This window comes from Ochotona curzoniae, unplaced genomic scaffold (assembly GCF_017591425.1).
Source record: "Ochotona curzoniae isolate NIBS_2020 unplaced genomic scaffold, NIBS_Ocur_1.0 scaffold_3208, whole genome shotgun sequence".
Classification (NCBI taxonomy): Eukaryota; Metazoa; Chordata; class Mammalia; order Lagomorpha; family Ochotonidae; genus Ochotona; species Ochotona curzoniae.
This window is the reverse complement of record NW_024467106.1, coordinates 59,277,367-59,304,524: the sequence shown is the minus strand read 5'-3', so window position 1 is coordinate 59,304,524 and position 27,158 is coordinate 59,277,367. Positions and strand designations below refer to the sequence as shown.

General features: G+C 46.8%; 1 protein-coding gene across 1 annotated transcript in view; it reads right to left on the bottom strand.

Moving 5' to 3' along the window:
- SHC3 (SHC adaptor protein 3) overlaps window positions 1–27,158 on the bottom strand; it is a 152,517-nt gene that overhangs the window by 41,275 nt on the left and 84,084 nt on the right. Inside the window, exons 3-7 of the mRNA XM_040963612.1 lie at window positions 14,338–14,401; window positions 12,139–12,258; window positions 9,640–9,693; window positions 6,609–6,660; window positions 1,408–1,534 (exon numbers count right to left, since the gene is read on the bottom strand). Coding sequence (XP_040819546.1) covers window positions 1,408–1,534; window positions 6,609–6,660; window positions 9,640–9,693; window positions 12,139–12,258; window positions 14,338–14,401 — 417 coding nt within the window. The remainder of the gene's footprint in view (window positions 1–1,407; window positions 1,535–6,608; window positions 6,661–9,639; window positions 9,694–12,138; window positions 12,259–14,337; window positions 14,402–27,158) is intronic.

The window sequence follows — 27,158 nt, the reverse complement described above, 5'->3', positions numbered from 1 at the left end:
TGAGCTACATGTCACACATATGCCCAAACCTAGGAACTGCTACCTTCTCCCATCCACAGCCAAGATGTGTAAAGGCCCAGTGCTGTACACTTTGGGTGGCCATTTGTTTGACATCACAGGGAGAGGTCCCAAGCTGCCTCCTGCCAATGATCAATCCATCAGGCTCTTCCTCCCGTAATAAAACTCTTTGCCTAAATTAAAAGACTCTCTTTCTCTCAATAGGCTCTTAACCTAACAGGAGTGTCTGGATTCAAACCCCATCTCAGGGCTCCTGATCTCAACCTTCCTATCTCAACAGATTCACGGACACAGTGGTGATGCTCAGGTGGCCGACTTTCTGACACTCACATGGGAGACCCGGACTGAGCTTATGGCTCCTGGCTTTAGTCCAGCTGTTGTGGACATTTGGGAAGTGAACCAGAAGGTGGTGTGTATGCCTGTGTCTCTCCTTTGTCTCTACGCCTCTCAAATTAGTGAGCAAATCTTTTTAAAATGTTGAGTGGCAGAGAAACAAGGTGGCAGAATAGGGCATGGACACGTTTAAACAAATGGACAATCGGTAGCCAGGGTGAAGTAGAGAGACCATGATCCCAGAAATAAGAGAGGACAGGCTGATGGCAGAGGAAGACCCGTGGACACAGGGAAGCAGCAGAGACAGCAAAGTGACCAGATACCCCAGCAGCAGTTGGCATTCGGAGCTCCACCAGTAGCAGGTGGGAAGGGGAGTTCACCAGGAGCTCAGGAAGTGAAACCAGGCATAGAACAGTCCATAACACTGATCTGCTTGATTTGACCATGAGCAAAGGCAAAGTGACAGAGACCAAGTAGGTGGGTACATGAGATAAACCCTGAACATATTCTGTAATAAACTACATACCTCACATTCATTGTTCACATTCACTATCATTTCTATATTACACCCAACATGGCTGGGGTTCAGAGAGAGTGGAGAGCAGTCCCAGAGCCACACCAAAAGGGAACATGCTGCAGAGCCGCTGTGAAACTAAGCCCAGTAAAGCAGAAACAGGTTGGGAGCCAGCAGGCGCCTCCTGCAGCAGGATGTAAGGAACCTGTGGTGACATAGATCCAAGGAGGCGACATATGGGAGCATCACATGGTTGCAGAGAAAATTGAATGAAAAAAAAAAAAATCACAATGAAGTCACTCTTCTGTAACCTTGACGACCATCACTATTAGTTACAAGAAATGTTTCTGCAGATTCCAAACATCATCCACACACTGGCTTTTATCTGCCTTGTCCCAGTGTTGACCAGGTATCTGTAAGTGAGGGAAGCTCTGTGATGAACTGGGCTTGCCCAGAGCACAACCCCGGGTGAGACAGCATTCAGAGGAAAGCTCATAAAATACAGTGGAGCCAAGGCCAACAGTTGCCTCGGGGCTACTCACCGGTCCTGAAGAGCAGGAATCTTGGAAGGACACTGCAAGTATTGCTTAAACCGGAGCTCAAAGGCCTGTCCGATGGAGCCAATGACATCCTGGGCCAGCCCATCACAACACTCCAGGATGTGACAAGCTGGGAAGGAAGGGGACATAGATCCATTAGAGATGGACGCTGATGCTCTCCGAGTCCCTCTTCTTGAGGACAGAGGGGCAAAGAGGTTTGCACTGTCCTTTCCAACTTGATAAGCCTGTCAACCTGCAGCTCCACTGTCGGGGCATCCACAGCCATAAGATTTCACTGCACGCACGCACGCACACACTTCTTAGCAGCCTTTTGTCTACAAGTGTGGATTCCATCACTAAAAGGCTTTCAAGTCCAAGTGGATGGTCCTTCAACTTCTTTAGAGTGCGTCAAAACACCAATACTTGTCTCTACAGGGAACTGTTTAGGATCATACCCCAGCAGGACAAAAGCTCTGATCTTCACAAACTGAATCCCTTCCGGGCCCCATGAACCTTAAACAATGAACTTAAGCTGGTATTTGGTGGATCATTCTCGGTTTAGGCAATGGACTTAGAGTAAGTTGTCTGCTTAGCTACCAATAGGAGTAAAGCTTTGGCCATTGAGCGTGGCCGCTCAGAGCATTAAGTGTAACCTTCTCACATGACTGCAAAGGGGCAGTAACTCAAAAGCAAATCGGTACAACCACCCTAGTTGAATGCCAAGTGCATGACCCTAAACTGCAGGATGCATATTTACACACATTTCTTAGAAAGGCAGCTCATGGAAAGAGTAGGTCAACATTGGTCATGCGGCGAGATCACAGCGAGGACCAACAGAGAGGCCCAGAGCAGTCCTCCTGCTGCTTGGCAGGGGCTGGCTATGAGGACATGCTGTGCTTGTGGAGGTAATCCAGGGAAGGTCTTCAGGAAAGAGGGCAGGATGGAGCAAGAAGTGTGAGGGCCTCCGAGCCCCCAAACTCAGAAGGAAGTCCTACTTCCGAGTCTGAAAAGTTCATCCAGTCCCCCAAAGCATGTGCATGGCCCCACCAGAACAGTCACAGCCCTGCCCCCCAACCACAACCACCTCTCCTTTCAGAGGGGCCCATAAGCTCATGCTCAGGAGCAGCAAGTTAATCAACTCGATTGGTGTGCAAGGTTGTGGACCATCTCCTACTGATCCAAGCAGAATGGGGCCACTCCTACCAAATGCTCCATCATCAAGCTGAAGCTATGCAGCAGTGGACAAATCCCAAAGCAGCTCAGATTTCTATAAACAGACAACAGTGTACCTGAGTCAGCCTAACACAAACGTGCCCCAGCTCTAAGCTCACCATGAGGAAGTGCATTTCCATAGGGGCTGCTGTCCCCTAGCAGGGACTTGGGACTGCTTCTGTAGGGAGTTTACGGGAGAAAGCATTTTCTGGGAAGAATAGGCATGAATACATTGTGGCTTCAGTGCGTGTGCTGTTCCTTGAACACAGCAGTCCTGTTTTAACTATGGTCTAGAATCTCTTCCACAGAGATATAGGTATCCTGCTGGGTCTTTAGTACTGACTCCTAATATTACATTATTTTATTATAGCAGTATCCAGCTTCATCTCATCTATCAGAACGCCAACTCCTCATCCCTCCCAAAAAGCAGATAGGAATAGGCACACCTGTCCATCACACCCTGCCCATTTGCCTGTTAAGTATCCTGCAGACCCTCCAGGAAGTGGTATAAGGCATGCTCAAGTGAGCATCTGGCCTGTGACTCCAACCCCATCAGTCAGGACTGGCCACCAATGCCATTCTGACGCATCTGATGCATCACTCCGCTCACCCACTTCCAGGCAGCTCTGCATGTGGATGTCTGACTGGTCCAGGCTGCTCTGCCTTCTGGGTCCTGGGTCACAACATAAAGTCTCTTCCACATACTATGGAGGGAGGGGCAGCACAGCCCTGTACCAGCACTAGTGTTCCTTGCAGCCAGCTCCTTCCAGACAGGAGGGACTGCGGGTGCCATCTTTCGTAAGCTTGGAAGGAGAGGGGAGTGTAAGGAAAAGTTCATTCTCCATAGCTTATAATAATCAACCACAGTTCAAAACACATGAAATGGAAATTTTAGCAACAGCTCATCATAAATTTTAAATGGCACACTATTCACAGTAGTGTAATGTCACAGCTTCCTCTCCATCCTGGCTGGAATGCACATCACCCCTCCGCCCAGTGTATCCACACTGCATTCCCTGCCCAACCACCAGTCATGGGGCAGCTGTCTGGGTTATCAGACAATTCTCAGGGTATCACAGTGCTTATCCATTAAATGGCAGGACAACTCTCTACCTAACAGGAAACAGAGAAAATGTGTAAGCTGAGAGACTGTGAAGGTCTATGGTAAGAGCAAGTCTTGTATTGAGAAAATTGTGAAGCAAAATGAATAAATCCGTCTTTTGCTGACACACACCAAACTGCAGAAGTGACTGCCACTGTGTGTAATGAGTGCTTAGTCAAGACACACAAGTCCTTAAATTTCAAGGTTCAGTGCTAGCCTTGGCTTCAAGCATCCACTAGGGGGTCTTGGAATGGACCCCCACAGTAAGCACAGCTTTCAGTCCAAGTCACTTCCAATCCAGCACCCTGATAATGCCCTTGGAAAGGCAGCGGATGTTGGCCCAAATGCTTTGAGTCTCTGACACCTGTCTGAAAGACCCAGATGGAGTTTACGGCTCCTGACTTCAACTTGATCCAATCCCAGCTATTTGGGGTTTGGACCGATGAATAGAAGAACCCTCTCTCTTTTGCTCCCCTTCTTTCTGCAACTCTACCTTTCAAATAAAGTAAATAAATTTTTTTAAAGGATAAAGTAAAATAAATAAAACTTTCCGATGTCGTATTAGCTCTGAAAGCATTACACTGTCAATTTTTCAAAGCACAAAAAAATCTGAGGGCATTTCAGAAAGCTCATGAAAAAAATGTAATTAAAATAAGCTGATTTTTAGTGCAAATACGTGGAAATCTTTACACATTCTTTTCCCCCCACAATATGCATTCTATGATCTTTTTTGAAGTAGCCTAATACTTTGGATATAGTCATCACCAATAGCACGAGATAGGAATTCATGTTTCCATGTTGGAAATGCTTCTCTTAGTCATTTTGAATTTGGAAGGACTGCATTCTTAATTAATTATGCTATCACTATTTGTATCTTGAAATACAACTTAATAAGTAAATGTTATTTATGCCCTTTTCAATTTATTTCCTGTTTGCTTGAGTTTTTCTTTTCAGGACAATTTCTGATGTATAGTTTTTTTTTTTTCCAAGTACTATAGATCAGTTAAAACTAGTTAATAGAGGGCTGGGCTGGTAAGGTGGTAAGGCATCTTAATCCTCTTTCTGTAGCATTGGCATCCCATAAGGGTGCCAGTTCTAGTCCTAGCTGCTCCACTTCTAATCCAACTCCCTGATGATGGCATGGGAAGGCGTCTGAGGAAGGCCCAAGTCCTTGGGACCCTGTAACCACAAGCGACTGAAAGAAACTCCTGGCTCACTGCTTCAGATGAGCCCAGCTCTGGCCATCACAGCCACTTAGGGAGTGAATCAACAAAGAGAAAACTCTCTCTCTCCCATTCTCTCACTCCCCACTCTCTGTAAGTTTGACTTTCAAGTAAAAGAAATATAACCTTTTGTAAAAAGCTAGTTAATAGTTAATAATGCAACGCTGTTTGTCCATTTCTGCTTTTGCTTTGTGTGTTTTTAAAGTCTTTTCTAAAAATTCCTTGCCCATTCCAATGTTCTAAGCTGCTCAGGTTTTCTTCCATCAGTTTCCTTTGGGGTCTTATGTCTTTAGTTTATTCTGAGTGGATTTTTGTGTGTAATGAGAGGGGGGATCTAGCTTTATTCTGTATGTGGATAGCTAATTTTCCCAACACTATATTTGAAGAGACTGCCCTTTTCCCAATGTTGGTTCTTAGTGTCTTTGTTGAAAATCAGCTGGTAATAAGCACATGGACTTATTTCTAGGGTCTCTATTCTGTTCCATTGGCCTATGTGTCTTTGTGTCAGTATCGTGCTATTTTAATTATTGTAGCTTCGTAGTATACTTCATACTGTAATGCCTCTTGCTTTGTTTCGTTTGCTCAAGGTTAACTGCTGTGACTACTCAGGGTTTTATGTTAGATTCCATATAAATTTTGGAATCTATTTTTCTAATTCTGAGAAGAACATTATTAGTGCCTAGGTGGGGGTTACATTGATTCTATAAACCCAGTCTAAAGAGGTCCATCTCATGGAAATACAGAGTAGAATTGTGGTTCCCAGAGGCTGGGAAGCAGAGTGAAGCGGAGAAGGGAGATGCAGTCTAAAGCATAAACACTTAAAGTTAGACCAAAGCAAGACTTTTTGAGAGAGCTATTGCATGGCACAGTGATATGTTATAATCCTGGGAGGGGGGGAAGTATGTGACCAATGGGTGTTCAATGCTCTTATCACAAAAATGCTATGCGATCATTGAGTGATCACACAAGTGTTAACTGGGCAGCAAACCATCTCACTTCAAAACATCCTGCTGCATAAGAAAAACCTATAATGTTAACTACCAATTTATACTTTAACTAGGTCTTACATTTTTAAACCTAGCTATAAAAGGTGTCTCCACTACCTCAAGACACCTAACTCAACGGCCTGCTTGGTTCTCCTGTGCCCAGATCCTGTGGCCAGGCAATGGCTAGCACACGGACTATGCACCCCAAGTCACTGTATCGTTTCTGTATCTTACTGGAAATTCTGCTCTCAGTTCCAGAAGAAGCGAGACTGAAAGACAAAGCAGCCTTGGATGGAGTCACTGGGTCTCAGCTTTGGCCGGGCCCCATTCTGGCTGATGCAGACATTTGGAGAGTGAATCAATGCATGGAAGATCTCTCTCTCTCTCTCTCTCTCTCTCTGTATGTGTGTGTTTCTGTTTCTCTTTCAAATAAATAATATAATAAATTAAAAATTGAAAGCAAAGAATTATGAAATGATACATAAGACTGCTGGAGGGTTACTGGGTAGTGATGACAATTCCAAAGCAAAAAGAAAATGCTAGGGCCCCATGATCTTAATGACACAACGAGACATGTGCTCATTTTGGTGAAAGGGGTTGGGATAATGAGCATCATTTGGCACATAGTCTCGAGCCTGGCTGTGCACAAATAAGAGATCGAAGGAGCTACCCCTGGCTTACCTCTGCGGTTAACAGGGTCCTTTGCTACATACGCGACATAGTCCGTTGTGTCCTGTGGAAGAAAAACAAGAGGTTACATCACTCATCGCAGGGAGAGGCCATCACCCAGACTCAGTGCACTAACCACAAACCTCACAGAACGGAACAATCGAGCCTGCCTAGCTAGCAGCTGTTCAGGATCCTCCAGGAGAGCCTAGAGATGCAGACCCTGACATGACATCCCTGGGCGGGTTCCAAGGTCCTGCATTTCCAGCCATTCTTGGCATGCTGGAACAGCCAAGGAGCTTCAAAAACACTGCCACCTAGGGGTGACCGATGGGTATAGCAGCAGATGACACTGCTGAGGGCTGGGTCCTGGCTCCGGCTCCCATTGCAGCTTCCTGCTAATGCATTCCATGGGAGGCAGCAAGAGGTGGCCCCAGTTTCCGGTCCCTACCATCCGTGTGGGAGACCTGAATTGCATTCCTGTCTCCAGACTGCAGTCTGGCCCTAAACCCGGCTGTTACAGACATCAGAAGAGTGAAGCGGTATATGGAAAATGTCTAGTCTGTCTTTCACATAAATGCATAAATGAGTCTTCAAGAATAATAATAATAAATTAACAGGGCCTGGCACATGTGCCGGGATCACATATGGGTGCAGGTTCTAATCCCGACGGCCCCGCTTTCCATCCGGCTCCCTGCCTGTGGCCTGGGAAAGGAGTCGAGGATGGCCCAAAGCCTCGGGACCCTGCACCACGTGGGAGACCCAGAAGAGCTCATGGCTCCTGGCTTCGGATTGGCTCAGCTCCAGCCATTGCGGCCGCTTGGGGAGTGAACCATTGGACGGAACATCTTCCTGTCTCTCCTCCTCTCTTTAAAAATAAAAATAATTGAACAGAAAAAAAAACAAATGAAAATCATGACAGAGAATTTTTAAATTCAGCACACTAAGTGTGAAAAAGGACCACAGCCAGCATGGATTTATGCCACCGTGGTTAGGATGCTGCTTGGAACAACCACATCTGGTATCAGAGCACCTGAAGCCCAAGCTCTGCTTCTGGAGCCAGCTTCTTGCTTCTGCGCATCCTGGAAGGCAGCCCTGGGAGCTCAGATGCTCGGCTTCCTACCTCCAGCCAGGAGACCTGGATTAAGTTCCTGGTTGTTGGCTTTGGCTTGGATCAGTCCTGACTCTTGCAGATATTCAAGGAGTGTGCCAACAGATAAAAGATCTCTCTCTCTTTTTTTTTTTAAATAAAGAAAATAAACAGAAAAGGAAAAGGGCCATTGTCATTTGAACCTACAGAATGACACAACTAAACGGTACTCCAGTCACCCTGGACCACTAGGCAGGAAAGGACCACCAACTCATCAACAGGATGGGTAAAACCCTTGCTGTGCGGAGTGTCCAGGCTCAGCATCTGAGACGTAAGCTCTACACAGAAGTGGAAACCTGCCTTGGCAGCCCAGGCTGGCCCTGGTAGGAGCGATGTCCCTGCAGCTGCGGCTGGGTGGGGAGAAGCTCAGCTTTCCTGCCACTAAGAACTCGGAGCTGGGGCCTGCACTTCACGTTGTTGTCTCTTGGATTCCCAATACGCCCACATCTGGGTTCTGCATCTGGGTTACCCTGTGAGAAGGGCAGGGGCCCCGGAGAAATTCCACTCAAAGACTACAAAACAGATACGATCCCTGGCCCAGAGATAAATCATTAACGTGAGGGAACCTCCCTCAACTGTTTGTGGAAGATGCAATTGAAAAGCAAGTGTTGGAAGTGCGAAAATTTAAAAAATTGAAAGTCCTGCATCGATGTTTCAAAACAGGAGTTTTCCACAAACTTTTCAAGTATCCTTCCTGCGCATAGAAGCAAACTTAAATTTTAATTCCATTTTCTACAAATGTTTTGAAACATCCTCATATAATGTGCAAATTATCTGAGCTATCCGGGAACAGGAAACTTTCATGTAAAACCTGGGTGTGACCCACTGACAACTCAGCCTCATAATATAGAGCAATAATAATAGCAAAAACACTGCTCATAAGCTGTCATTGTTCAACTATGAAAGGGCCATTTAACGCCAGAGAAATGAACATACAGAACTTTTTCTTCCAATTGAATCAGTTTGGTTCCAAGTTTGCTCTATGATTTCAACTTTGCGATTTTCCTTGGACTGGTCTGGACAGAGCCCAGTGGGATACAGCAACCTTCGTGGCTGAGCTCTGTGTCCTGCCTTTGTGGTCTCCCCCCCTTCCTCTGCACCCCACTCCCGGTGATGGAGCACTTCTGCCTGGTCTCTCTGAAAGGCTGACCAGGGAGCCCGAGATGGCATCTCCAGGGCAGGGCGTGGTCCTCCGAGTCCTGCCTTTGTGTCAGTACGGATCAGAGGCAGCTTCGCTGAAGCTGGGTGCTGACGTCAGATCGCAATGCCGCTGACCAAACATGATGAGATGAACCACTTATGACTCAACCTTCCTGATGTAAGACGCAGAGAAGAAACAGGACGATCTCATCCCACTCTCCATTCTCCCTCTGTCTCCCTCCCTCCTCTATGGCTCTGGGTGTCTCTCTCCCCTTCTCTCACTTGCCTGTCTGTCCCTATGGCTGCCTCTGTCTCTCTCTACCTCCTTTTCTATTTCTACCTCCCTGTGTTTCTGCAAGTCTCTCTTTGCTAGCCAAGCAAACCATGAAAAAAATACCTGCTACATTCAGAGAGAGAAAAGGTCACTTTTAATTTACCAATAAACCAGACTAATTAAAATCATAATCTCTACAGAGATCTCAAGGATTCAGACACAGGCCCTTAGTGGAGGCCCTACGGTAAAGTCCCCACGCAGGACCAGCCTATGGCTGGTGAGAAGATGCTGGGAGCCACTTGCTATTGGGCCAGCGCCTTCAGGGTTTCCCGCACCCAGAGCTGATCAAATGAAATGCAACTGAGAGGCCGACAGATCTTTGGGGATTGGCTGGCTATCTTCCTGGGGGCTCAGAGGCCCACTTCTGAAGCAGGGTCCCTCTCAGAAACTCCTGATGAGAGTAAGAGTCCAAGAACACTTACCGGGTCTCCCCCCGAGGCGAAGGAGATGGACTGCATGTGATGGTTTGCTATAATCTGTCCAAAACAAGAAACAAGATGTGCCATTAGCTCCCTGTGCATGCCTCAGCAACCCAGTCGTCGGTTGTCAGGCCAGACGATGGACAAGGTTTCCCTCAGGTTGGTACCCAGGTGAAATGAGCAATCACAAAACATCAACATGAGGGGCCACACCTGTAGCAGTCATCCCACTACAGGATCAGAGCCATCAGCAGGGCTGTGCTGCAACGTGGGGACTCCAAGCCCTAACCCATGATGAATGTTTCAGCCAGATACACACACACACACACACACACACACACACACACACACACTTCCACAAGTCCCTTCCATCTCCTAAAGCACACAGGGCCTCTGACACAGATCCTGTAGCTAGGATAGGAGAGGCTGTGGGCAGGGGTGAGAACCAGGGTGGCTAGGTCCTTCTCCCTCCATCCCCTGGGGTGCTTCTGCATATACATTAGAAAGCTGGCACCCAAGATTCGAAGTCAGTGCCATCTAAAGCACTCTTGTCATTTATCAATTTAAAAACTCGAGACGACATTCCAAGTTAATTTTTAAATGGGAAATTTCCATTAGCTTTATAAATTGCAATGTACAGTGGAATTTAGTAGACACTGAGTAAATTGGATGCTGCCCCAAATTTAAAAAGCTGTGTTAAGTCTTGTATGCTATTTTTATCTTTTTAAAGACAATGCAATGACATTGAAGAAAAGTTTCACAGGGTAAGAGTGAAACGCTTGTCTTTATCCTAACGTAACCAGGTCTATTTCTGCTCAGTCTCCCAGGGCCTTGTCTTCTCAGGCAGGTGGAATCCATACACTGCTATCATCATGCCAGCCGAGGGATTCTCTAAATAAGCTCCTATAAAACTCGAAATCAAATAAAATTGAGCTACAAGATATTTTTAAATGCCTACTTTGTGTGTTGGCACTCGCAAATCTTCGGAGCCTAGAAAAATTTGAGTATAAAAAAGAAATGCACAATAGGGAGGCAGGCTGGGTGGCCTGCACCCCAACCCTGGCTGAGTCGAACTGAGCCCAGTCACCTCGCAGCTATTTGGAACTTTGCCTCCAGCCCAGGGTGGAGATTTCCTGGGAAAGCCCTGAGAAAGTACTCCCTAAATCATGATCAATGACAGCTGTCAAAGTTATTCACGTTCATCTAGAAGGCAACTCCAACACTGGGAACTGGAAGCTATGGTTTGGGAAATAGATACATGGATATCACACGAGGAATTAGAAGGTAAGTTGATGGAGCCGTCACTCGACCAGCATCCCACACCATAGAGCCTGGGTTTGATGCCCAACTCTGGCTCCTGTTTCGGGTGTGCTGTTATGAAGATCTTGGAAGGCAGTGGTGGTGATGGGTTAAATCCCTGGGCTCCAGCCACCCACAGGGGTGACCCAGATTGAGTCTCTGGCTCCCAGCATTGGCCAAGCCCTGCCCCCACTGGAGTGGGGGTATTTGGGGAGGCAACCAGTAGATAAAAGCACTCTCCCCCCACTTCTTAGTAGATATTTAATAAAAAAATACATGCATTAGGCAAGTTTATTTTGTTGGAAAAAAATTCGAAAGCCATGCATATATCTCATGAGAACACATTTTCTATCACATTTGGAAGATTCGTCAAAGGTCTTTTGTGCAAAAGTAAGCTTATCTTTCAATCCGTTTTTTAATAAAATGTGGAAGGACTCTGGAATTTGGCCAATACAACACATGACCATTCCTATGTGATTGTAGGGCAGGGCCAGAAAGGCATCCACTTCCTCCCACTCCCTTTACATCACGCAAGCCTTTTCCTGTCTTTGCCTGCCTGATTCAACCTTCAGAACAGCTAACCATATACTCTTCGTTCCAGCTGCAGGAGTTCATGATAGACAAATCAGAGAAACCTGAAAAACAGATACTGCACAGGGAGCAACCACCCCGAACATAACTTCCCTTAACAAATGTCAGGGCTGGGCCTCCTTGGTCAGCTCTGAATTCATTCCACCTTGCATTCACTATAGAAGACCTACATCCCATTTATCTGCAGCTCTGTGAATTGTAAGATGCCCCTAAACACTGAAGCACTAGGCAAAGAAAAATCTACTTTCTCTATGTCATCTAATGCCACTTGGTTCATAGGGGACAAAATTAAATGCAGCTTATAAAATCAAGGAGGAAAAAACGGCATGGAGAAGATAAAACAGGAGCACGGGCATTAAAAGGAGAGTTTCGTCAATACTCATACATCACCTTTTTATATGGTATAAATTAATCTCAAAAAAACAAAAGGTAATTTAGAACAGCATTAAAAAGAGCTAGTCTCATCCATCATTACATAGACCCTTCTAGGAGTCCGATCAAAGCTCACAGATGATCTGAAATAGGATGCAAGTGTATTCCGTGAGGGCTCACAGCCTGCAGAACACCTGCCCCTGGTTCCAGGCAGGCTGGAAGGCCTGGGTACCCACGCACCTGCTTGGAGTCGGGTGTCCTCAGGTTGAGGCTGGCGGTGGAGATGGTCAGAGAGATGCTCATCCCTGCGAACTGGAGGTTGCTCTTCCCCAGGATGCTGGACAGCATTTTGCTCGGAGGCTGTGAAATCAAAGAGCATTCATCAGCTCTTTATTTACCAGAGGACTGTGAGCTTAAGCACTTGCATGTCTGCCGGCTCCCGCAGTTGCCCTCACCGCTCCTCCCTCCTTGAGCCCAGGAACTAGAAAGAGCAAGCTGGAAAGATCAGCACTGGTGCTAGCATGCACTTGGTAGCGTATGCCATATGCAAACTGTAGAACATCTACTAGGCAAAGGTCAGGACTATCAGAGGGCTCAGTCTTTGGCCACGCTAGGGCCTCTTCCGAGGGTCCCTAGGAGGGAAATCTGGGGGAGATGTCACAGGCTATGGCTGGTCAGCCTGGCTTTGTCACTCGAGTGAAACCAGCTCTGAGAGGGAAGACTAATGTGGACCAGTTAGTGGGGTAGACGGGAAATCCTACAGGATCAGAAGCACACCTCTGACCTGAATGTACACAGGACAGTGTGGCTCTCATGTCCACTTCATCACAGTATGAAGGTCTGTCCTTGTCCCAGGCACAAACAAGCTGTTTCCTAGCCAGGTGCCTTCTCTCAGACACTGAGAGGGCTCCACCAACAATTATCTCTCTATCCTTTGGGACACACCATCCTTTTTTCTGGGATTAGGACACCTTCTCCTTTGCTATGCCAACTGTTCTTATTCCTGCTTTTTATTCTCCTAAAGGAGCTAGTTGAAATACAAGTGTCTAGGCCCCATCTGGGAGATTCTGAGCACACATACTCAGGGTACAGCCTAGAAATCAGCACTGTTTCCACCACTCCCACCAACGGAACCAGGAGGATGTCCCAAGATTTTGTAGTGCAACTCACAAAAGACAAAACTCCTGCTCTCTGCTCCCAGAGGCCTTTGGGGCTGCTGTGCTCAGAAGTCTACAGCTTATTTGGTGCCCAACATTCCTGAGCGGTGAGCAGAACATGGCCTGGCTCATCTCAATTCTCACCAAGTGTTCTCTGCCTGAAACCCACAGCCCTGCAGCTGTGTGAATTGCTCCCAAGCTCCAAAGACAGAAGTAACACAGTGCTTTGGGCATAGCAGAGCTAAACAGGCAGCATCAAGAGCAGACACTCACATGTAGACTCAGAGTCTGGCTGGGGACACTTTTCCTGCCGCTCAGTCTAGGCACAGAAAAGTTTACATGAAGGGCTGGCACCATGGCATAGGAGGTTGAACTCGGCATCAGCATCCCATATGAGTGCCATTTCGTTTCCTGGCTGCTCCACCTCCTATCAAGCTCCCTGCCTGTGGTCTGGGAAAGCAGAGGAAGATAACCCAAAGCCTCGGGCCCCAGAGCCCATGTGTGGGAGACCAGCAAGAAGCTCCTGGCCCCTAGCTTCAGCTTGGCCCAGCTCCAGCTGTTGCAGCCGTTGGAGAAAGGACCAGTGGATGGAAGAGCTCTGTCTCTCCTTCCCTCTCTAATCCTGCCTTTCAAATAAAAATAAATATATTTTTAAAAGACTTGACGAGGACATTTAGTTACATATTTACAGACACATAACTAAAGAAATTTGTTTTGGGTTTTTTTTTTTTGTACCTTCTCTTAATGCATGCATTTTTTTTCCCTCTAACAGTCTTGGGACAGGAGCCTTGGGAGCAGGTGGTTTGGACTTGATCTCAACCCTGCTCCCTGCTCACACCATGACTTATCAACTGTGCACTTAGGTTTTTACTGCCATCAACATGTGGATTTCCACCAGTGGCTTAAATCAGCTAATGAGAGCCCATTATTCAATTCATAGGAGTTCTATGAGCTGGTCATTAAATGTAGCTGATAGTAAAAATTAATTTATGTAAACTCCTAATTAACCTAATTGCATCTAACAGAGATAAATATTGAACATTTATCTGTCACTACCGCCGTCTTCAAGGTCTAAACCACGGTAAGGAATGCAGGTTTGTGTTTCGTACGTGATAGCCAGCTCCCCACTACCTCTCCACCTCTGCCACCCATCATGTAAGAGAGGGGGGCTGTTTTAGCTCTTATGTTTTTAGCAGTGACAAGAGGACAGAAAATGCTTCCTGGGGAAATGAGGAGAGCTTTAAGAGAAGCCTTGGTAGCTGTTCAGCCTCCACACCAGTACCTTTCTCTTCCTGAAGGCTCCTTTGGCACCAGGCACAGCTTCACAGACACGGCTGATGGCTTCCCTGGGAGGACAGGGAGAGAGACATGAGAGGGATCAGCACACGTGGGCAGGGATGACGTACTCGGATGCTCACCACCGGCACACACCCAGAGACGAGAGCCTGGAGAGCAGACCTGCCCATTCCGAGTCTCCCACCACCCTCCAAAGCAAGACCTCACAAAGCACCAACGGGTCACTTGCAAACCCTAACCGACACCCTCCCAGCTCTTTCTGGATGCTGTTGTACACCAGTATCATGACTTGTCTTCTTCCTGGCACTGCCTTCATTGCTACAAGTCAGGGCTCAGGAGCCAACTCTAACAGACCACCTTTACGGATCAAGACCCTCATGCAGTGAGTTAGGATGCAATGAAAAGGAATGTGGTCCTCTGAGTCTTATTCCTGGTGCTTCTGGGTATAAACAGCACAAACCAACTGCCAAGGTGCAAGTTACAAGTCTTTGGCATTTGGATGGTGTGAAGGCCGCCCACATTGACTAGAAACTATACATAGCGCTTCGAATTTTGATCTTTTCCCATGATAGAATCATGAAGCCCCACCCTCTCTTGCAAAGTCTACCTGCTGAGTGACATCGGTGCTCTGAGCACATGGCAGTAAGTCGAGGCTAAACGAGGATATGCAGTAGATTCAAGGTATTCAATACATTTTCCACTCACAGCTGTTTCTGCTTTGAATAGGAATGGCGGTTTTGTCAGGCCAACACCGCATGTTAGTCAAGGAGGACCTATTTTATAAGCCGGAAGGTTTTATGGAAAGGGAAGAACTCCAGTGGAAATCCCAAGTGAGCCGAACAGGATGCCATGTGCAAGGCAGGTCCACGTGATGCCATTAGGTAGACAGCTACCATGTCCAGGGCACCATTCTGGGCCAAGGCGGCAGTGTCCCTAGAGTCAAGGAACATTGATATGAGCCCAATAGGACAGAACCCTCCCATGGGGGTCTGATCTCATGGTGACAGAGGGCCTCGGATGCTGAGAAGGCAAAAGGGGGCTGCTGAGGACAAATGCAGGTGGTGGACAAGGAAGGGTAAGCTTGAAAGAAAACACAGCTTTGCTTTTGGATTCAGCCACAGTGAGGCATAGCAGGAAGATGGGTCCACATTAGGGGCCTAGAAAGGGGCTGGGAGAACTCAACTCCCATGTGGGAAAGGCGGGGGATATACAAGAACATAGAAAAAAAATAAATAGGAGTTTGGAGACACATCGAATGAGAAAGAAAATAATGGGTCCTCAGAAACATTCTCCAAATGTCCCAAGCTGAACAGAGCTCAAAATTAATTTCCAGCCTCTAGATGGAAAATCATCACCATCACAATGCAATGCTTTTAAGAGAAATATGTCATTGTCAGATTAGGAAAGAGACTGTTGAGCCAAGCTTACATTTACCATTCAATTCATTATAGAGAGTGAGGGAGGAAATATTTTTCTAAAAGTTCAGATGCCAGAAAAACTGAAAACTATGATTCATCGTGACTTGAAGAAAGTGAGAAAGGGATGTTTCTAAGGTTTCTGAATCTCCTATTTTAGAATAATATTCTAACTGTAGTCCTTTCAAAATGATCAATCGCGAATCATCCAATGTACTTGCTAAAGAAAGTTCCATGTTGAAGAAGGTCGAGTCATCCCTTTGCAGAATTACATAAACGTTCGCTTCCATATCTTATCCATTTCATTTTAAAAGGGCATTTTAGTGGATTTCTGCACTGAGCTCGGTATGTTAAGTGACACATTCAGCTCAGCACGACAGCTAAACCTCTGAGGGTCCCAGTAGGCTGTATCTTACAGCAGAATGTCTCCCTGGATCATTTCTTAACAACTGCCATATTTCTTTTCCCATCCACCAACAGAGCACAAAAGACCCAGTGCAATCACTGTCAACTGACAGTTACCTGAGAGGCACGCATCCATCCAACCTGTGTCCAGCCTGACCAGAAGGCAGTGACAGCAGCCTCTGGCCAGTACATGCTACTTCGAGAAGGCAGTGGACATCATACATCAACCATAAGATGAGCTCATCAAACCCTAGAACAACAGAGCAGTCTGCGCAAGACACCATCACACAGGAAGGCAGGCTAGGATTTCAACGGACATTAAGGGCCTCGATCATTCATCCTCAAGCTTTGTAAATGTGACAACTCTCCCAAACCTCTCAGGGTTCATGTATCTAGCAGACCTTCAATCCCCCAAGCTGTCCTCCAAATAACCTTTTGAGAACACAAAGAAATATGTTCCCTTTTCATAATCAGCATGAGTTCACCGCTAGCATGCATACGCTACCACGTGTGTGTGTTCATCCTCACTTCAACCATCTCTCATGGAAACAGAAATGTGTCAAAACTATCCGTGATGGCAACGCTGAGATGCCTGAAATGAGTGACTTTAACTCCAAAGCCTAATTTTAAATATAGCTGTTCCCATTTTCCCTCACTGTTTTAGCAGAGTGCATTTTACTGAGCAACACAGTTTCAATGTGTTCATAGAGTAATAACCATTTAGCTCTGTGTCATTCCCCTTAATCCCCGTTTGGGTCTCAGGTACCAATTTTGCCCTGTTTTTAATAACAGAGATTGTTCCCTCACATTCTGTTCAGTACAACCTCACTTTGCCAAGCCAAATCCTGACCTCAGAGCTCAGCTAATGCAAAAATGGAACATTTGGCACACCGCAAGCAACAAGGGCCAGGCCTGCCCCAGGTGCCAGTTCTCACTCTCTGCTTGACCAGCTTCCCCTCCCCAGCCTCAAATCCTTCTCCTCACAGCCAGTACCTCCCATATAATCACTTCTTCATTGAATTCTGGACTTTAGAACTGGATCTGTGTGATACATGCAATGCTGCACATCGGTAGAGAACATTAACCAGGAAGAAGTGGCATTTGAGTGAGTCAGGGAACAGCTCAAAATTTAAGTCAGGCTACTGGCTCCTACCTTGGAAGCATGTTGAATTTGTAATGAGACCATGAAAGTACAAAAAGAAAGCTGGGAAGAATTCTGTTTTCACTTATCTTCACAAAATCTAGAAACCATAAAGGAAAATGCTGACACACTCAATAAGAAAAAAACATAACAATTCGTAAAATTGTGCACAAGAAAAGCATGGTGGTGGCTAAGTGTGGTGGTGCTGTAGATTAGACTTCTGCTTGCCGCACAGGCATTCCATATCACAGCGCTGGTTCTAACCCGGCAGCTCCATTTTCAAGCCCTGTTAACCTGTATGAAAAAGAAGTAAATCATGGCCCAAGTGTCCGGGTCTCTGCTCCCACATGGGAAACCCAGATTGAGTTCCTGGCTTCTGGCTTCTGCCTCGCCCAGTCCTGGCCAGTCAGTGGATTGAACCAGAGGATCTCTCTCTCTCTCCAACCCTTGTTGCATGGGGAGAAATTTAAGCCCTTGCAGAGGAAATGAAGTGATCAACTGAAGCACTTAATGCAGATTACAGAACCTCCTTGACAGGTAGACAAAGGCCTTCAAAACCCCCAGCAAGCTTCACCAGCACACCTGGGACAGGAGGGAGACCGCTTACAACAGCAGTGCTGTCATCAGGGAGCACACCCATCTTCTCACTTCTGTCCATCTCCAACACCAAGCAGACCTCACACCTTGCCCAGACCCCATCTCTAAATCTTTGCAGGCAGCTCTCACAGCCTTCCAAGTGTGGCTTCTTTTCCAAGAGCGCCAGTTGCCACAGCAGAGGACTACATGGCTTTCATCTCCAACCACCTTGGCTTCCTGGCTTCCCTCCTTTGTGGACACACTGACTGCTGCGGTTGGAATATGGCTTGTCCCCACCTACACTTAAGCTGAGGATTGGTGCCTGCTGAGGCAGTGCTGGGATATGGGGTCTGGTGGGAGCCATGTGGGTATGGAGAACACGGCAGCATGCTTTCAGGAGAATGGATTAACTATCATGGGACTCCGACCCTTTTCTCTCTTCTACACATCCTCCAGCCCTTCTGCTTTCCAGCAGGAGCTGAAGCTGCAAGAGTCCAAGCAGGTGCTAGCTCCACATGTTTGCACTTCCAGCCTGCAGAACTGGGAGCTGGACGAACCTCTTCTGTGTATAACTCGCCCAGCCTCACGGAGACTTAGAGCAGCAGGAAGCCGACTCCCTGAAAAGGCCAGAAATAGGCGGAACCTGAGGGCTCCTCTTCACAGACGTGCCTGCTCTGGTTGTTTGCTGCCAACTAAAAGTGATGACTTCTGAGACCGGCTCTGTGGCATGGCAGGTAAAGCCTTCACCTGCAGTGCCAGCATCACATGTGAATGCCAGTTTGCATCCCAAGTGCTCCACTTCCAATCCAGCTCCCTGCTAATGTGCCTGGGAAAGCAGCAAAGGGTGCTCCAAGTGCTTGTTCCCCTGCACCCCTGTGGGAGACCTAAAAGGATCTCCTGGCTCCCATTTTCAGGCTGGCCTAGTTCCAGCCATTGTTGCCATTTGGAGAGTGAATGGAAGTATGAAAGATTCTCTCTCTCTCTCCTCTCTCTCTTCGTTTTAATCAAATAGATCTTTTTTTTAAAGTGATGACTTCTGCAACCTTGCATCACTCCAGGCATGCACAAAGGACTTAGAGATAACCAGCCCCCTGGGATATCTGTCTTATATTTCCCATCTTAAATGTGCATGGGGTTTTTCACAGACCTGAGGAAGGCAGCTACTATTTCAACCCATTTCATCAATCCCAGCCCATGGGGCTCCTTTGCTGTCATCTAGCATCTCACAGTTCCTCTGACATATCAGGACTCAGCAGGAATACAGATGTGGGTGGCAGAAGCAGACAAAGATGGTTTAAGAAACAGGAAATTTTGTACCTCAGCCCTGATTAGCAATCCTAAAACAGCGATGTATCATCCATATTGGTCCACATGCAACCTAGCAGGTTTCCCAACAGTGTCTGTTGAACTTGGCTTTGTACAAGGATTTCCCAGAGGCACGAACCCACAGAAAGTGACAGTGAACTTCACTTCCTAAAGACACGCATCAAGTTCCTAAATCAAGGACACAGAATTTAGCAGCCCACAAGGCAGGACAACTATGCATGCTTCCCCAACATCCCTGGCTCTCCAGCAAGTAGCAGCATGAGCGTTATCCTCAGTATGGCCCTCGAGGCTGCTGTACCCAAATTCTTGGACTAACAGCACAACAGGGCTTCTGCCAGGCATCCAAGCCTCAGTCTGGGATAATGGCTATCTACCCCCATGGGCTTTCTGTAAGGCATCAAGAACACTAAGCTTCTATAAGCGGTTAACAGTGCCCAGCCCAGAGCAAAGACTCCTTAACCAGTATAACATGATGACCATCATCAGAGTCTAATCCCAGATGTCCCCTCAGGCCACTCTTCGGATGTAAAAGGAGAGCTTCAGAAGATGGAGGCCGGTGAGCTGATGCTAACGCTGGTTTCACACACTTGTGGGCTCTTCAAAAGGTTCATGGAGATATGTATGATAGGAAAAGGATGCAAAGGTTTAAAAAGGCTTTGTACCAACAGAAATTTGTCTTTTAAGTCCATTTTTCTATGAGCATTTTGAAGTTTCCTCATACAAATGTATTATGGATATAGATCTATAGATAGATATAAATTATAAAGTTCTGGTAGCTAATTCTAGCCCAAGACACCACATACATTCACAGTGACCATAATCTGATTCATTTATAGACACAACGTCCCAAGAAACATATGGTCTCTCGAGAATTAGCAAAACAGGCAGATCCATGAGTAAGCACGTGCTACTTGCTGCTGTGGAGTTCATTCTTGGAATAGGTTTTATTACTGTTATCATTGGTATAACATGCCAGAGACTACACTGAGGCGCAAGCAGGGATCTTGCATCCCTTGGGATGCAGCACCCACATTCACAGGTGGCGAGCATGCACAGGTGCCTCAGTTGGCTCCAGACATCCCTAGCGGCAATACACAGCACTAATGAAAACTAATGGCCTTATTTCTCAATCAGGAAGACTGTGACTGAGTCAAACACGTATACAATAGTCAAGTGGCTGGCAGTGAGCAAATTCCAAAGGCTCATTCTCCCAAGGACCCCAAATAACACCTCCCTGATTCCTGAGCTGAAAGATGGCCATTTCTTCTCCAATACTGGCCCCTTTGTGTTGAGAACAAGTGAAGTGGAAGTGTCACGTGACTTATTCAACAAACAACCTCCCCAGGTCCAGCTGAGCTCAGAGGAAAAACAAACACCCTCTCACATGGCCTCACGGTGACTTGTGGCCAACCTCATTAGCTCTCTTAGTGCTCTCAAGGACTGCCTAGGAGCCCAAGTGGTCAGGGCTCCCACACACCTGCCCTGTGGGACTCCACTCTTTGATGCATTGTCACCTCATGTGCATAACATAATCCTTATTAGTCATAAGCTGACTACAGATTGCTGCTACAGGCTGAGCAGGCTTAATCCAAAATGCTTGGGATCAGAACTGTCTCCAACTTCAGATACTCGAGTGTTTCCCTCTACATAGTAAGTAATACATCACTGGGATGTGACCCAAGTCTAAACACAGAGTTTGTGCTTCCTGTACGCCTTAAACCTATCAAACAGTATTTTTATTACACCTATAAGTTAATTCCCAGCCACTCACCTGAGGTTAGATGTGGAATTTTCCATGAGTGGCGTCACATCCACACTCAAAAAGTTTCAGAGTTTAGGTTTGTGGGTTAAGGATGGTCAGCCTGTATTAAAAATCAATTCTGAAGGATAAATATTGAGAAATACAAGCAACCAAAGTATAAACTCCTAGAAATAAATGTTCCATAAACAAAAAAGTTCCATTTTTTTTTCAAAGAAGAAAATCTTAAAAGCAGGGGAAAAAACATAATGCACTAACAGGTTACTCACTGGACACAGTCAGAAAAAAAATGAAAGAGGCCCAAAGAAAAGGTTCACATAAGTCCTTGGCGGCTGAGGAAATTTAAGAGAGAGAAGGAGGGAAAGGCAAGCATAGGACAACCAAGGGAAGAAAAATATCGATGGGCCAAGAAGACCAGAGGTGCAATGAGATGGGAGGGCTACAAAAACCTTCAAGGGGAATCCAAAAAACCATCATGGTCACATCCCAAATGCTGCAGAAATGGTCTTCCTAAAGAGACTTAAGTAACCCCAGAACTAGTAGGGAGATTAGGGTATGGACAGGGAAATAGGGGAGAAGCTTCTCCCTCTGATAGAAATGGAGGTAGTGGTGAGGAGCTGAGAGGATTCCCAATCCAGGACATCCTGATAAGACACAGGCAACAAGTCAGGTGCAGCCCGCATGAAGAAAACCTAACATCCTATTGAAAGAGGTAAAGCGAAACATCTGAAAGTTCAGAGTGTGATAAAAATTTAGATCCCAACCCAATTAATACAACAATTGAACTCAATTACAACTGCAATCCTGAAGAGATCATTTTTACATGGAATAATATGTAAGAATGCAAAGAACGTGGAAAAGCTGTGGAAATTTTTTTGAAAAATAATGAGAAAGAATGGCAAGGTAATAATCACATAAAGTTATGAAGCAAACATGACTGTAGCGACATCAAAACAAGGATTCAAGGCAGGGTTCAGCCTAGTTACTAAGATGCCAGTCACAATGCCTACATCTTATGTCAGAGTGCCCAGGTTCCCAAGGCTAGTTCACTCACCAGCTCCTGGCCAGAGTGAGCATCTGGAGAATGAATCAGTGTGTAGGAGCTCTCTTTCTCTCTACCTCTCATGTTCACTCATCTACTTATCTATCTATCTATCTATCTATCTATCTATCTATCTATCTATCTACCTATCATCAATCTATACCTATCTTTCTTCCTTTTCTTCCTTTCAAAGAAATACAGTAAATAGAGGATCAAGATGGCAGAATAGGATAAGAACACATTTAAACAGACAGAGAATCACTAGCCAGGGTGAAGCATAGAGGACAGACTCCAGGAACTAGGAGAGGACACTCCAATAGCAGAAGGTACCTGGAGACCTATACACAGGGAAGCAGTGGAGACAACAGAGTGGTGTTGCAGTAGCCAGACACCACAGCAGCAGTCAGCATGCAATGATCTGAGCTCCACCAGTGGCCAGAACTCTACCAACAGCAAGGTGGGAAGGGAAGTTCACCAGGAACCCAAGAGGTGAGTCCAGGCAATGAATTGCTCATCCTGCTGACCTGTTTGATTCAACAAGCTGCAGAGATAGAGCAGCAGACCCCAAGCAGGTGGCATAGGAACAGGGTGGATTGCACAGCCCAGACCCACAGCAGCACGACATCAGGTGCCGTTTTATGTAGTGTAGCAAAGGCTGTTGAACTGGAAAGACATCAGTGGGTTGTGCATGTGCTAAGCCGGGAGCAAATTCATTTCCAAATCAGTGCGTTGCACTGGCCCCACAAAGAAAACAGCGCCAACAAGGAATTTTACAGGTTCCACCCAAACAGCCAGCAGATCCAAAACTCCATCAAGTGCCACACCAGGCACTATTTGGTACAGTGTGGCAAAGGCTGTGGGACTGGAGGGGCAACAATGAGCTGCACATGCATTAAGCTGGCAGAGAACTCAATTCCAGCTCAGTGCACTGCACTGGTTTCACAGGGGAAATAGTGCCACATTTGATATCCTATGGGTCCCAGCCAAATAGTTTCAAGTGACCCTCAGTCCTAATGGTCAATAGGTTCCAGCAAGATTAGCACCACCAACAACTCTGATGTCTCCCTAATCCTGGGAATTGCTCAAACAGGGAGTGGGAGTAAAGTTGTACAGGCAAGAGTGCAGCCACTGCACAAGATCACAGGGGACAGAGTGGTGAGTGGAGTTAGAACTACAGAGACCGTGATGGAAACCTAACAGAGGAGCCCAGGTCTAAAACTATTGGAGGGAGTGGCACAACTGACTGTAAACAAAGAACCGGTTACCGAACAAAAGCAGTAAAATTGACCTGTAGATCAGTGGACAACACAGCATAGAAACCTGAACTAAGGAGAGGAATCTACTAACCAGACGTGCAGTGGCCAAGAGCAAAAGAAGAGACAGAGGTACAATGAATGTTACTGATGCCTCCCTGCAAAGGAGCAAAAGCCTTTGTCAACCTCAGAGTTGACTAGGAAGACATCAAGGAAATGGGACTAAAGAACTTTAAAAACTTGTTATAAAGTTTCTTATCAACAAGAAGCACATGCAGAAATTTAAGGAATATGTCGCACAGGAAATAGCATCCTTTGAAACAAAACCAAGCAGAATTATTAGAAATGAGGACACAATGGAGCAAATTAAAAATTCAGTGGAAAGCCTAAACAATAGAATGAATGAAGCAGAACAAACAATCTCAGAATTGGAAGCTATTTCCTTCAACAATGGAGGAAAATTTTTAAAAAACTAGAAGAGGAATTGAGTTTATCTAAGAAAAGTATTCAAGAATAAAGGGACACTATTTAAAGGCGAAATATAAGAGTTATGGATGTTCCAGAAGGTGCAGAAAGAGAAGCTGGTTTTTAAAATGTATTCAATGAAATAATAAAGGAAAACTTGCCTGATCTGGAGAAAGACTTTGGAGACAACACACAGAGTAGCACAAAACTCCCATTATGATTGACCAAAAATGATCTTCACCATGACATATGATAATCAAGCTTTCTTCAGTCGAACATAAGGAAAATATTTTTATTGGAATCCCAATCAATCTCACTGCTGACTTCTCAGAGGAAAGTCTACAGGCCAGAAGAGAATGAAGTGACATATTCCAAATTCTAAAAAGAAAATATCGTCAGCCCAGAATAGCATACCTAGCAAAGCTTTACTTTGCCTTTGAAAATGAAAGAAAATCCGCTGGGCCACAGTCCCCGCCTCAGTCCCCGCTACAAGGCGGGGACAGAGACCCCGGCCTTCTCCTGGCCCAGGAGCAACTAAAGCCTCCCTGGTGGGTGAGTTTCCGCGGGAGATGGCTGGGAGGTGGGGGTAAATTCCTAGCTCTCCCCTGTCCCCTCCAGCCAAAAGCTGGTGGCAGGACAGGTCGGGTGGGTCCAGTCTCAGGACAAGGGGCAGGCTTAACCCCCATCAAGGTGGCACTTGTCGGGGGCGCCCCTGCCGGACGGAACCCCGCCGGGGTCTCAGCCACAGTCCCTGCTGCAAGGCGGGGACAGAGACCCCGGCCTTGGGTGGCCAGTGCACCAAGTGGTGCCAGGCTCTGCCTGCTGGCCGCCCAGCGGCGAGCTCTGGGGTTTTGATGATATGAAATAGCTGCTTAGGGACACCCATAAGTAAGACCAGCATTAGCGTAGGTGAGAAACTAATTTCTGGTGATTCCCAGGACCCGGGACATGAAACCTTAATGCAAGTGTGGGACTGAGTCCTGAATGTTTGGACCAAGCAAACCTTAGTCCACTAACATGATTGGAACACAGGGTGCAGCTCAGGACTTGCCCAGCTTGGTTTTGGCTCCAACTGATCCACATTAAGCACAGAGTTGAGCCACGGTGTCTAAGACAGGGGTCGTGACAGGTGGATGGGGCTGCGATTGGGTCTGGATACAGTCGTCATCTCCCTTGGCACAAGTGTGGTCTGGAAAAAGACGCACCGGGCTGGGCCAGACCGCAACACCTTCTGGCGCTTTGGAGTACCAGGGTAGATGTGGAACAGACTAGGCTAGGTCCCAACCCCAACTGAGCCATATATGAGCTATATGGGGGTGTGGACGACCGTGGCTGGGCTGAAACACCCTACAGCAAGAACCAGAATGGGATGATGGCCAGTTAGGAAAGGCCACTGTTCCTGCTAGGACAGGAGGTGAACTGGCACATGGACCCACTGGTATGCACAAAACCTGGCACATGGAGGGGTTCTGATGGAGGAGCCCGGGCAACTCCTCTGGCAGGATACAGACCCTGCAGGTCAGCTCAAGGAACATGGAAGGTAACAGCCAAGAGGTCATGGAAAGTGTCCCACTGGCATGCATTTGGCATGGGTCGGGGGCAGACCAGGCTGAATCTGTTCATGTCATCCACTGGTAAATCCAAACGCCAGAACAGAGTGTGGGTCGAACCAGGTCCGGTCGTGACAAAAGCAACACACAATTTGGAATTCCTAGGTGAGGTAGCCTGAGCCGGATGCAGCCACAGCACCCAACCAGCACACGTGAGAACCAGGAAAGGAGGAGGCAGAGCTGACAGGGGAATAAGGGATGGTTCCCTAGCTGAACAGCAACTTACACTGAGGAGCGTGAGCTGGGTAGGGGGTAGACCAGACCAGGCAGGGACACAGCACCTGTGCACCTCATGTGGACCAGATTGGGTGAAAGCCAGGCTGGGCTGACTATTCCCACTGGTGCAAGCTACAATCAGAGTAGGAGAGGGTTGTTGGGGCTTGGTCGTAGCATCAGCTGGCGGAAGCTGGTACAAAGGGTTAGACATGTCGAGTTGAACCACAGGGCCAACTGGAGAGGGCACTACTGGAATGGGAGCGACCTGGGAGGGAAATAGTGGGTTTTCTCCCTCTTGGGTCATCACCTTCCACGGGAGGGCATGGGAACTAGGACAGGGGCTGGGGTGGCTAGACAGACACCCAACAACATCCGTTAGAGCCAGTTGGATGAGATGGTTGGATGGAAGTAGGTTGCAACACCCATTGGCAAGTATATGAACAGAAGGGTATTTGGGACAGACTGGACTAGTATGCCATACATATTGGCAATCCAGGATAGGGGGTGGGCCTGGTTGGGGTTACTGTGGGCCGCCCTGACTGGGCTGCAGCTCCTACTAGTATGTGCGAGGGCCAAGTGTGTCCAGGGTGGAACCAGGCCGGACTACAAGAGGACACGGGTGGAGACAGAACCGACCCAGCAACTGCAACCACCAGCTGATCGGGGTAATGGGCTGTGCCGGGCCCTATGCTTGCTGGAAAACACAGGAATCTGGACTGGGAATACCTCAAAATTTCTTTGAGGATCTCCCCAATCGAGACACCGGACTCAGAGTCCTAACCAAGAAAAGACAGAACAAAAGTCAAGCAAGCAACCTATCTGTTGGCAGCAAAAAACTGGGCAAATGGAGACTCTAGAAGGGACTGTGTCAATCAATGGACTCTTCAACAACCACATCGTGCTTGGAGTGGTGAGACTGGCAGTGACCCATGAATGGTGAACTATTGGAACCACTCGATCGAGTATCTCAGAGCATGCCCCACATCCGGGACTTAGGGTGGGTGGGAAACTGGGTGGGGCTTCTTCCTCTATATCCCCCTTTAGGCCTTGAACCTTTTTTTTTTTACCCCAATTAAATATGTAAAGATTGTCAAAATAAAGAAAAAAAAGAAAAAGAAAAATCAAGAATGAAGTGATCCAGAGAGTCAAATGGAGAATTTGAGACCCAGAAACAACCAATTGGTGGTAAAGCTGGCTGCCCTGCAAGTCCTAGGGGAGTCACAGGTGTTTCATTTTTCTTGTAGGGTAGATACATGCACAGAATCAGGGGTAAACAGTTTTGTTCATGCATGGTAACCAGTTATGCTGAAGACTGAGAAAGACCTCTTTGAAAAAAACCATAACACCTGAAAACATTAACTTTAATCATGGACCACAGAGAAATGTTATACTCCACACCCCTTCCTACACAAGAGATGGAGTGCTGAGTGACTATTGCCACAATGATCCAGAGACCTAAAGCTCCCTCCTTCTCAAGGGTTAGTGTTTTTCTTGCCTGTGGCTGATGCTTCCTTGGTCAAAGATGAGGTTCACTGAAAAGTCAGAACTTGGGAACCAGTTGTAAGGCGTCATTACATCATCAACCAGGTTCTGGCTGAT